The sequence below is a fragment of the Miniopterus schreibersii genome, assembly GCF_964146895.1.
Source record: "Miniopterus schreibersii genome assembly, chromosome: 1".
NCBI classification, from domain to species: domain Eukaryota; kingdom Metazoa; phylum Chordata; class Mammalia; order Chiroptera; family Miniopteridae; genus Miniopterus; species Miniopterus schreibersii.
In genome coordinates this window covers 158,966,957-158,980,111 of record NC_138101.1, presented here as the reverse complement: position 1 = coordinate 158,980,111, position 13,155 = coordinate 158,966,957, and the positions used below count along the sequence as shown (strand labels likewise).

General features: G+C 33.2%; 1 protein-coding gene across 4 annotated transcripts in view; it reads left to right on the top strand.

Moving 5' to 3' along the window:
• The window catches only part of VPS13C (vacuolar protein sorting 13 homolog C), a 165,423-nt gene that overhangs the window by 7,132 nt on the left and 145,136 nt on the right, over window positions 1-13,155 (top strand). For all 4 annotated transcript variants that reach the window (XM_081137882.1, XM_081137883.1, XM_081137884.1 and 1 more), the window contains exons 2-5: window positions 3,532-3,575; window positions 6,496-6,538; window positions 11,177-11,272; window positions 12,680-12,781. In XM_081137882.1, the coding sequence (XP_080994008.1) occupies window positions 3,532-3,575; window positions 6,496-6,538; window positions 11,177-11,272; window positions 12,680-12,781 (285 nt within the window). The remainder of the gene's footprint in view (window positions 1-3,531; window positions 3,576-6,495; window positions 6,539-11,176; window positions 11,273-12,679; window positions 12,782-13,155) is intronic.

Below are 13,155 nucleotides of genomic sequence, written 5' to 3'. Positions count from 1 at the left end.
GTTATCTTGATGTAGAAATGGAAAGCTAATCTTAATCTTTTCCTCAGAATTCAGTTAAATGAAAAATAGTTAATATTTAGGAATGGTATTTAATTTTAAGTTTATAAATTATTTTTATTTTAACAGAATTTCTGACATTCATAGGATAAACAGTGAAATTCCTACATTTGTATCTGCAGAAAACCATATACTTTAGTGGAAGAATACTTGTTAGTGCAGTGCCTTACCTAGATAAGGCACTCAACTACTGGTTGAAAGAATGAATGCACTTTTAACCTGGTGTTAATCTGAAATATGCTGCTATTCCTCCCCTTTTCTTTGTGTTAAGACTAGTGGCTCCTCCTTCAGTGCAAATAATTTTTCCAATATATCATTCTTATTTCATTGTTATATTTACAGTTTGTTAGATAACATTCACATTTTTCAGAGAGGAAGTATACATTTGCTTGCTAGGTGCTAAGTAGAAGAAATAGATTTTTTTATGTCTGTAGATAAGGTAGATATCAGATATAGAAGCAATTTATATAAAACATATTGAGGTCATATTGACATTAGAATTTACCTTTGTTTTTGTTTCCCCATTTCTTATAATTTGTATAATATTTTAACATGAGAAGTATCTGATTATTATTAAAATTAGAAAATACTGGAAAACATTAATTAAAAAAATCCTTAAATCCTCTCTAGCAGTATTATCTTTTTGTTTGACTTTCTAAATATACTTGTTTCCATATTGGTAGTTTTCAGCATTTCACATCTTAAGTACTATCTATTTATTAAAGAACCAAAGTGCCACAGCAGTAGAAGCAGCTGTCATTTTATAAGGACATTATTATTTTCATATAAATTATGTTAGTGCCTTAACAATTGTTTAAAAAATACTTCATATGTAATGCAGATTATTTCTGAGCACTCCTGGTGACACTTGACCCACTAGTTGAGTATTACTGGGTAGAACAGTAAAAATTTATGAGCAAGTTTGCAAATCTCTATATGGGTCTTAGACCTTGTTAAACTAGTTTGGATTGCTTCAAATGTGCACTAGCATCGGTGCAGATCCCTTCTTTTGATTGGAATAGAGTTCCCAACTGTAATTTTTTTGTAATTCACCATCTGAAAGAATTAAATCCAGGAATATTTTTTTATTCTATGTAGTTTTTGTACATATGATACTTCTTAAGGATTTCCCCCCCCAATTCCCAAACACGTCAGTTTTCAACAGTTACTTTATTATACCTACATTCGGTGAGTGATGACATCTTAGTCAGTTCTACTTCCAAAATAACATTTTACTCTGCCTCTGCCTCTTCAACCCTGAAGTTACTGCCTTTTTCAGGTTTTAATTTCTCTGCAGTGTATTGTAGAAGCTATCTGACTGCCTGTATTCTTTCCCTTTCCTCTTATTAGACTGCTGTAGTATTTTCTTCCCATTTCTTACTTCCTTCTGTCCTTTTTTTTGAAGTTTTCAACAATTTTAGAAAAATTTAAATATACATATACACAGAAAATGAACTTTATTGTATGGAAACAATCACTGTGATCATTATGGTGTTTAGTCTTACGTTGTTTGTTTTCTGTGTGTACATATATAATTTTTAAATTGGATTAATGTGGGCATTGTTTAACCTTTTTAAAAAACCAATATTTTGTGAACATTTTTCCATGTCTGCCTCTCTTTCTATATTATGGATTTATGATAATATATGCCTTCTTCCTGGACATTTAGTTCTTTAGGTCCTCCCTCCCTCCTCCTTATCCATCCCTCCATCCCTCATCCCATCCATCCCATCCATCCCATCCATCCCATCCATCCCATCTATCCCATCCATCCCATCCATCCCATCCATCCCATCCATCCCTCCATCCCTCTATCCCATCCATCCTTCCATCCCTCCATCTCTCCATCCCTCCATCCCATCCCTCCATCCCATCCCTCCCTCCCTCCCTCCCTCCCTCCCTCCCTCCCTCCCTCCCTCCCTCCCTCCCTCCCTCCCTCCATCCCTCCATCCCTCCATCCCTCCATCCCTCCATCCCTCCATCCCTCCATCCCTTCCTCCATCCATCCATCCTGCTTTTATAACCAATATTGCAGTATCCTTGTAGCTAAATTGTTTGGACAGTTTCTTGGTTATTTCTGAGGAGACGAGAGCTAAAACAGCTCTGATTTTATCATCTCTTTTATACATATTTCATCTCTCTGTTGTTACCTATGTGAACTTTTCATCCTAAAAATTCTGTTAGCCTGTCCTCTGCTAGCCCTTTATCTCGTATTATTTTCTCACACCCTCCAGCTACACCAAACCTTTACTTGTGGTTTCTAAAATGTGTTTTACTCATGGATGTCTGTTTGCTCGCTTTTCTTACCCACCTGGTAAATATTTCTTCAGCTTTCTAGCCTAAACTTTCTTGTGAAGTTCATGATCTCCCTAGGCAGAGTGAGGGTGCTCCTCCTTTGCATCCCGTAAACTCTTTTGTTGGAATGCGAATAGAATATTTCCAAAATTTTAGAAATGTAATCTCCTTTGTTAGGCTGTGAGCTCCTCAATAGAAGGGATGTTGTTCTAGTTACCGCTCTCTTTCTGGCATCTAACTCAGAGTACATGCTTAATAAATGTTTGTTTTGAGTAAATAAGAGGCCTGGGGAAAAGCAAATCTCTAACAATGGAATAATAAAATTAAGTATACTTTTAATTCACTCCAAAATAACTATGAGGAAAAATTACTCGATTGAAAAATATTTATGGAGAACATAGGAAGCATAGTAGTTTTAAAAAAATAAATGTGTCATAAGTGATTAAGAAAAGGTATAACTGAAGAATTTATGATTGCATTTCATCAACCCTTAGAGATTTAAATGAAATGAAAACTTTTTCTTTTGCTTAAGTTTCTATGTAAGCAAGAATATTTAAGTATCATATATGGACAAATACAGATACAGTGTTTAAAATTTGAGTAATGTAACAGTATCATTATGGCTTTAGTTTTTGTAACTTAACAGATTTAAGAAAAATTGGATTAATTAAAGTATGTTAGAACCATAAGCAATAATCATTGAAAAGGTAGGATGTTTGGAGTTTTAAAAGACTAAAACCATATTCCTGTAGAAAATATTTGTTGACAACATAATTAAAGGAAGAATCCTGAGTTACAGGATAATTGCTCTGTTCTAGTAGTTACCTCTTTATGTCCTTATTTTGAGATTTTGGCTTAATTATTTAAAATGATGGATACTTTCTTTTGTTCTAAATTTCTTCAGGCTGAAAATTTTCAAATTCTTTCTCATTGTCTATTTAAATATTAGGCAGTTTAAATATTTTGTAATTTCTTTTGCATTGGGCTAATCTAAAACTTGCTACAACTAATAATCCTTGTCCACATACAGCAAATCTTTTGTGCCAATAGTTTTTTAAGTTCTTGAATTTGCTTTGCTCACCATTGTCTTCTTAGCACTTAGTGTAGTGTTTAGTACTGCCATATGACAGGTTTTACTTCCTGGTATATTAACTTTATATTTTTCTTCTTTTTTTAAAGGTAATGTGGCTTTAGATAATCTAAAGATAAAAGAAAATGCTCTGGTAAGTTTTTTTTAACTATGTTAATTACTCATTTAATTTGGTAAGCTCTTAGAAGCCCTTGGTTAGTAAGTATCTGGTACCAGGTACCAGATAAAGTAGTTGCGTCACTCAGAGAAGGAATACTTGTTTAATTATTTGCTGTGGGAAAATCTGAGATTAAAGATTTAGAAATTTTCTTCCTGATGATCAAAATAGTATCTCTTGGAAATGGAATGTTTTTCCTTGACCCGATTTGACTATACTTTGTAGTAGGCCTTTGTCTTGGTGAAAAACTTTTCTTCAGAATTATCTTTACATATTTTTCAGGCAAATACAGGCTTGATCTTAACAGTTTATGTAATGAATAATTGTATTTTTGGAAATATATTCAAAGTCCAGCCATATAATATTATGGTAATATTAAGAGTTAAAATAGCTCTGGCCAGTGGGTTCAGTGGGTTGGAGAGTCATCCTGTACATCAAAAGGTGGTGGGTTTGATTCTTGGTCAGGGCACATGCCCAGGTGCGGGTTTGGTCCCCAGTTGGGGTGCATGCAGAAGGCAACCAATCAATGTTTCTCTCTCTCTTTTTTTTTCTCTCTCTCTCTCCTCCTCCCTCCCTCCCTCCCTCCTTCAACCTCCCTCCCTCCTTTCTTCCCTCTTTCCCCACCTTCCCTCCCTCCCTTCAAGCTCTCTCTAAGATCATTAAAAAAAAAAAGAGGTAAAATAGAATTTTTTCTGACTCTGGCTTCAGAGAGTAGTTTTTATTATTTATTATTGTGCTGAAAACCAAACAACACTCTCCCCATTCTCCCAACCCTCCACCACTTGTTAAGCTTTAGCTAACATATTAGACTTAATTTGAGTTTATGAAATCACTTAAGAATGATTTTATCCTTTAATTAATAGGTCATATTTCTAATTCATCTACCATATATTTTAAAATCCCGTCTTTGACTTCTGGTTGGATTTCTACATGATGAACTGTGTTATTAGGGAGGGCTTTAAACATAAAATGCTCCCATGACTCGTCTCAGGGAAGCCAATTTGGGATATTGAAGATCCTAGGAGTAGAACTTTCTCACAAGGAATAACATTAAATCTTGTTTAAAAGTTTGGCATAGTGGAAAGGGCATGGACCTTGAAGTCTGGAAGATCTAGATTTGAGTGTTAGCTCTGCCTTTTACCAGCTGTGTATCTTTTGGCAAGTTTCTCAGTTTTTTTGAACATTAGTTTAATCATCTTTTAAGTGGAGTTAATAATACAAAACAGTATAATATCTCTCTGCCTTTGTGGCTTGAATAAGATGGAAAGTAGAGCCTGGCAAGTAGTGGGCATTCAAAATATTTAAACTTTCTTTTCTTCCCTTTATGTAGGGTGCTATAACTCTTTAAATTTATCCCAAGATTTAGAACTTACGGTTCTATTGTTAGTGATTGGAGTAAAGCTTATTTTTCTCTATTTATTTTAGATGGAAATAAGTATAAATAGAGTTGCGGTGACAGAATATGTATTTAACATACATAGAATTGATAGGAACTCTGTGTTAGCCTAATATGAATTTTGGTTATAATGAAATATAAAGTATATTGTAATTTATATTGTTGATTATTTTAAATTGCAATTGAACCATAATGGTGAGGTTTTACTTTAATATGGGTTCTTTTTACTTATTTTGTGTGAGAAATCATTTCAGGAAGATCAATATGAGCACGAGACCACAGTTTTAGAAGTGTATATTTTACAGTTTGTATCCTGTATAATGTGAATTTGTATGAATTTATTTCCCCCTTTCCCTCTGAGGGTAGAGCTGCTCTCTTATCAGTGAGGAGTCTTTTTTTAGGGTCTAAAGAAAGACTTTTTATCAAAAGCTGTTGGTATTTTGTACAATTCCTGTTAACCTAGAATGCTTGAGCAGAGATCGGGTAAGTTGATTATTTTAGTTAGTTATCTAAAGTACTGTATTTCATCGCCAGATTTCGATAGTATTGGTATATACCAAGGTACACCTAACAGGCTACTCTGGTTCAATTTTTAATAATTTTAAGAACTCAAGTGGTCATTGTGACTCAAGTTATGTACTCTGTGCATAAAAATGTTATTTGTACTTCCTAGTGGTGTGGAGTATAGAAAATGAAAGATTATTATGGATTGGTAATCGTCAGTATTCTAAAGTAAATGCTAATTTGGCAAATAATATGTTGGGAATCTGCCTTTTAAGATTGTTTTGTTTATTCATTTACTAAGTATTTTATTTGAGAGAGAACTATTTAAGAATTATTTCAGTTTTCTTACGTGAAAGAACTCTTCCTATTCTAGTATTTCAGATAAATAGTGTTCATCTATTTTGAAAGTTTATGGGCCCTGGCTGATTTGGCTCAGTGGTTAGAATGTTGGCCTTTGGACTGAAGTGTCCTGGGTTTGATTCTGGCCAAGGGCACGTACCTAGGTTGCAGGCTTGATCCCAGCCCCAGTCGGGGCTGACCGGGGCTGGCCGGGGCTGTGCAGGAGGCAGCCAATTGATGTGTCACTCACATTGACGTTTCTTGCTCTCTCTCCCTTCCACTCTCTGAAAAGCAATGGGAAAAATATCCTGGGGTGAGGATTAAAAAAATAAAAATTAAAAAAAAATTTAGAAGTTTATGCAATTTCCATCTGGCTTGGTTTGGTTTATTAAAACAACCAGATTACCCAGTTACTTTCTTTATCTACAAATTTTTTTTCTATTGTTTCTATTTATAGTTTTTCTTTAAAGTCAAAGTTTAAGTTCATAAAAACTTTGTTTCAGCCATAAAACATCCTTTTATGAGTTATTTAAATACAGAAAATGTTTCAAGTTTTTCCTTAGAGATGATTGTGTATTTAAGTGATGATACAGAGGTGACTTTTTGGAGGGCTTACTAATTTAAGATGTCCTTTAAATTTTTTTCTTCCTTCTGCAGAGTGAATTGGATGTTCCTTTCAAAGTCAAGGCTGGCCAAATTGGTAAGTACTTCACTCTTCATTTGAGTTATCTTTAGTCATTTTAGTTTTTATTTTTCCTGTGTTATTTAATCTAAAACATCTTTTTTATCTTGAATAAAAATGTGAGAGGCTTTTGGCTTATGTTGATTAGCACTTTTGTAGTACTTAACCTAAAGTATATTATGTATAAAACATATATACTTCAAAGATTTTTTTTATTCACTCATCTCTTGATTTGGGCTGCTTTCGTATCTTGGCTATTGTAAATAATGCTGCAGTGAACATAGGGGTGCATATATTCTTTTGAATTAGTGTTTCAGTTTTCTTCAGATAAATTCCCAGAAGTGGAATTGCTGGGTCATAAGGCAGTTCCATTTTGAGTTTTTCGAGGAAACTCCATACTGTTTTCCATAGTGGCTGCCCCAGTCTGTATTTCCAACAACAGTGCACTATGGTTCCCTTGTCTCCACGTCCTCACCAACCCTTGTTGTTTGTTGATTTATTGATGGCAGCCATTCTGGCAGGTGTGAGGTGATGTCTCATTGTGGTTTTAATTTGCATCTCTCTGATGATTAGTGACATTGAGCATCTTTTCATATGTCTGTTGGTCATCTGTATGTCCTCTTTGGAGAAGTGTCTATTCAGGTCCTTTGCCCGTTTTTAAAATTGGATTGTTTGATTTTTTTTGGTGTTGAGTTGTAAAAGTTCTTTACAGATTTTGGATATTAACCCCTTATCAGATGTATCATTGGCAGAAATGTTCTTTCGTGCATTGGGTTGTTTCGTTTTGTTGATGGTTTCCTTTGCTGTGCAAAAACTTTTTAGTTTGATATAGTCCCATTTGTTTATTTTTCCTTTTGTTTCCTTTGCCTGAGGAAATATATCAGAAAAAATATTGCTATGAGAAATGTCCGAGATTTTACTGCCTATGTTTTCTTCTAGAATTTTTATGGTTTTGCGTCTAACACATAAGTCTTTAATCCATTTTGAGTTTAATCTTGTGTATGGTATAAGAAGGTGGTCTAATTTCATTTTTTTGCACTTATCTGTCACAATTTTCCCAACGGCTAAAATGGAAGGACATTTTAACTGCAATGACACTTTTCAGGCTTTGGCTCCACCACACAAATAATTTTCAGAATTAGTATCCAAATGTTGTGCTCTTTCTGTACATATGAAAGTAGTGTAATTTGTATATTCTAGTAAATAAAATTTAAATGTAGCTTATTTCCCTCATGTGTTTTTTTTTTAAATATGTTTTTTATTGATTTTAGAGAGAGGAAGGGAGAGGGAGAGAGAGATAGAAACATCAATGGTGAGAGTCATTGGTTGGCTGCCTCCTACATGCCTTCTACTGGGAATCGAGCCCACAACCTGGGCATGTGCCCTGACTGGGAATCCAACCATAATATCCTGGTTCAAAGGTCAATGCTCAACCATTGAGCCATGCTCATGTTTTGTACAACCATTTCACTTGATATATTATGTAGCAGTGTTGTATGGAAGATGTTTGGGTAAGTAGAAAGTCTTTCTTTGCAGCTAAGCCCTTCTACTAAGATCATCCATAAGTAAGCATACATCTTTGTTGAAGAAATTTTTCAATAGGAAGTTTAATCTATTAAGTTCTCTCAACTTGTTTGTACTACCTGATTTTTACTTTTAATAAAATATAAATTACAACCCTAAATGACACACTCTTACTTTAGAATTTTCACTTAAGCCACCATCCTTTCCACCTTGATCACCCTGCTACTTCATGGTATCACTTTCCTTTGTCATTTATTATTTTGTATTCAAGGAAGGTTTGGCATTCACTATTCTAACATTTCTTAGTACTTACTCAAATACTTCCGTTCGAGTCCATTTTATATCACTTATTTGTGTTCAATTAATTTTTTTACTTTATTTATTTTTAAATATGTCTATTGATTTCAGAGAGAGGAAGGGAGAGGGGGAGAGAGAGATAGAAACATCAATGATGACAGTCATTGATTGGGTGCCTCCTGCATGTCCCCTACTGGGGGTTGAGCCCACAACCTGGGCATGTGCCCTGACCAGAAATCAAACCAGGATCTCCTGGATCATAGGTTGATGCTCAACCGCTGAGCCACACCTGATGGGCTGTGTGTTCATTTTAATATGAAGTTACGTTTTCTCTTGAAAAAGGAAACACTCCCTTAGATTGAAAGCATCCCTAGGGCACATATCATGTTTAAAAAAATTTTTTTTTTATATGGAGCCTTGTGCTGTGTGAAGTGGTAATGTTTAGCAGTGTTTCAGAAGTATTGTTATAGCTCTACATGCTTAATTGAAATCCTAGAGTGAAGTTATAGCCATTCATTCATTCTTTTACCTTTGAGATATTTATGCACACATGCTATGTATGAGGGTATGCAAGTAGCTGTGGAAAGGCAGGGATAAATATATCTTTGTTCTCAAGGGAGTTAGAGAGATCTAAAATTATGACAGTATTGAAATCACATTTTCAGGGTATTGGATGAGTTATATTTGACTAAAGAATTTTGACATTATTCTTTATATTATTACAACTAGACTTAGATTTTGGAAGAGGTTTCTTAATGTTTTAAATTTTCTTTTTCTTTTCAAAGTATTACAAGAACTTAATGAATTCCTTAAGGGTTACTCATTGAATTATGAGAGCTCCTTTACATGTAAGGGTGCAAAACATACTTTCTTTATATCTTTTAAAAATTTACATAGCATTTATATTAATTATTAAATTTCTGTTAGGTTAAAATATTACACCTAACCCTAGAGTCAGTGTGGCTAAGTAAGTTCAAGGATGTTTTGTTTTTTTAAGATCTAGACATATTTGTTGGTGCTCCTGGATTATCTTTTTACTTAAAAATTAAAAAAAAATTTCCTGATCTATAAAAGGGAAGTAGTAATATAACTAGCTGAATTCCAGTGGGATTCAGGATAATGAAGGATGGGAGAATAATGGGTTAGGATGAACAGAAGAATAGGGAACAGATAGTCCCTTTTGGTATGCTAATTAAAGAGGCATTTTCCACTTTTTCAGTCTCTTGCTCACCTAGAAGGTAATCAAATCAATTTTTAGGAGTTTATGAGATAATTATAAATATAATAGTATCTGTTATAAATATAGTTGGTACTCACTATAAAATCATCAGACTTAGAAATGATCCTTAAATATATGGATCATAGAGGTAATTGGTATTATCTCTAGACTCCCTAACATGGGAGCCATTTAAGAAATTCAGCAGGTTTACAATCTGAAGAAAAATAAAATTTAAATGGAGAAGTAATTTGAGATTTTAACCCTAGGAATAGATTCCTAGGTAATACTGGCCTGCTGCCTACATAGCCATTCAGGCTAATCGAAAATATCCTCCCTTACACTGAATTATTTCCCCTTAAGCTTGTTCTACTGTTTGACGGTTGTTTGAACTTTGAGCATTTAAAAGTGCCAGTGACCCTGGTGGTGTGAGTAGCTTAGTCACTCACATGCTGGCCTGATTTAGTTGAATCAGATTCATTTCCCTGAAGAATCTTGATCAGCAACACTGGACAATTAGAGCTTTTTTAGGGTTGTTATTTTACAAATTGTGATGAGAGAAGGTATTTTATTTTGAACATGGAAAACTTTGGGGATTAGAGGTTTGGACAGACTTGCTCTGGCACTGTTGAGGGCAGATTGGGACATTGGCTGCCTGGAGACCTGGAAAGAGGGTATACTAGAGATTGGGGAAAGAGTAAAGAAAGAATTGTGGAAAGATACCAAAGACAGATTTTGCTCATTTCAAAACTTGGGTAACTATGCCCTTTTTGCCTTCTGTCTCCTGCTCTGCATAGCTTTCTCCCATAAAACCCCAAATTTGGCTTAGTGACAATTAGGGCCATAGTTCATCTATATTATGAGTTGAAAATATTTTGCAAGCTAATTTCTAAAGAACCTGATAAGAATACCATTGTTTCTGAGAGAAAAAAATGTGTTTTTTCTAGTGATTTGTAAGTAGAAATTTGGAGTATAATTTGCTTTCACTGCCTGTAACTCAATACTAATCATAAAAGGGCATACCTGGCCTTTAGAACTGGCCTCTTCCAGTTGTAGCAGCTGACATACTGTCAGAGTTCTTTTCCTTTGGTACTCTTCTCTGTGTTGCTGCTTCAGTTTCTGGGATCTTGTACAGATGATATTTTATAATTGAGCTGTAGAGATGTAGTTGTTTGTATGCGCCGCATTCAGACCATTAGCTAACTGTTGGATCAGGAAGAGTGCCAATTCTGGTTCCAGCATCCTCACTGATGACTTCAGTGGTCTTAGGCAATTAATAATTTAACCTCTCTGGGACTGAGTTTTCTTTTTTTTTAAAGAATTGAAATAATGGCTGCTTCATTCTTCTTATAATTTGGTAATATTAAATGAAATAATAGTTCTAAAAAAGTTTGAAATATATAAGTCACAATTGAATAGTCACTTCTAATAGTAATATAATATGGAAAAGATCTTTGTAAACTTTAGTGTTGAAATTTTTTCATTTTTTTTCTGAGTGATATACATTTACTACATGCATGAATTGTTTTGTTATACTTTTTCTCTTAATGGAAAGTGAGAAATGTGTATCTTTTTGAGCAGCCAAATAAGAATTTAAGGTTGAAATTATATTTCTTCAGATAAACTAACTTTGAAGATTCCTTGGAAGAATCTTTATGGAGAAGCAGTTGTTGCAACTCTGGAAGGATTATACCTGCTGGTTGTTCCTGGAGCAAGTACGTTATTTTAGGCTGTAAGCATCCAGTAATATCACAGTGAAATTGAATGGTATTTGGGTTAACTATTTTATATGTTTAGTTTACTTAAGTGATTTTCTATTTTACTAAACATATACATACATATGCACGTATCTTCATACATTTTTCATATATGCCTACATATATATTACCATATTTGTATATAAAATATTTTTATGTTGTTAGAAAGAATAATTTCAACCATTTTTTAAATTGATTGTATTCTGTATGAATAATTATTTTGCAGCTAAGGCTTTCTATTAAGTTAAGATGCATTAAGCTGATTTACCTTGGGGGAATTAAATGAAATAAGTTTTAAAAATGTACTGATGTGTTAATCTACAGATTTCAGTATTGGAAATTTACCCCCTATTTTGTTGCTTTTGATTTTGAGTGCATATCCTCTCAAAAATGTATGTAAAATAGGTAATTTTTAAATTATGAATTATAGTATTTTAATTTTTAATGAATGTTTTAAAGCAGTGATGTTCATTCAGGTAATACCTTTCCTTACTAATGTTTTTTCAGTTATAAGAACAATGTAATGTTAAGGAAAGTTTGGCTATTTTAGGGAAAATTTATTATATTTTCTCAACTATAAAACACAATTTTTCTTTTCTTCTTTTGCTTTCCAGTCTTTACCATATACATGGTTGATTTGATATAGCATTTATCACATTATATATACAACATGGATCTGTTGTTTTTACTTTATGTATTTTGATATGTTTCAGTTTTCATGGTGATAGTGACAGTTTTGAAAGGCTGTGTGATATTTTATTGTGGGCTTCCTACTGTTTTTGCTATTACAGTGAATATTATAACTACCTCATTCTTAGAGAGATATCTTTTTTATTCTTTGGTGTTATTTCCTTAGGATATATTATCAGAAATGAGATTACTAGATAAAAAGGATATATATATCTATTCGTGATTGTTGATGTTAATACATATTCTTAAATTATTTTCTAAAAGTCTTTTTTATCAATCTGTACTGATATCAGCTGATATTGGATATTACTTGTTTTTTTATAATTGCAATTTTACTGCTCAGATATAATAACTGGACATTTTCTGATGTATTTTTGGCCTTCCTGCTGTTTCTCCCTTTTACTTTTCTACTCACTTTTTTTTCCACTTAACCTTTTTCATATCTTTTTTTATCCCTTTTCATTTCATTCTTCTCTCCTTCCCTTTTTGATGGAAGCTTTGTAAATAAATAGAAATCATTTATGTTTAAACTTTTTGTAAAACTAATCTAAAGAACGCAACTGTCTTTTTCTTTACAAAAAAATGACACATTACACACACACACAATCATGAGGCTGGACTTTTCCTATTTATTTATTGATTGTATTTCTTTATTTGTGAATTAACTGTTTTTAGGTATTAAATATGATGCTGAAAAAGAAGAAAAGTGTTTGCAAGATATTAAACAGAAAGAGCTGTGCCGAATTGAGGAAGCCCTTCAAAAAGCAGCAGAGAAAGGTACAATAAGTTTATGTTTTAGATAAACTAAGGTATACCTATATTTTAGATATATTCAGTGCAATGTAAATAGGAAGCTTTCATAAACTTGCATAAACTGTAGTTTCAAAGAAAGAATCTTCTTTTAAAAACATCTCTCAAAATATTGATTATAAATATTTTAATGACACATTTTTCTGTGATTGTTTTATCTCACTTTGCTAAGGCATTTTTCTTTGGTCTGTTTTAAAAGGTATGACAAGTGTTGAGTTAGAAATAACAGAAATATTCACATGTAAAAAGATTCCTTTTCCTAGCTTAAGCTGTTGACATCTAATTGAATCATTAAGAAATCTGTCTTTAAAATAGCTTGCTCATGAAAATTATTTTTATCA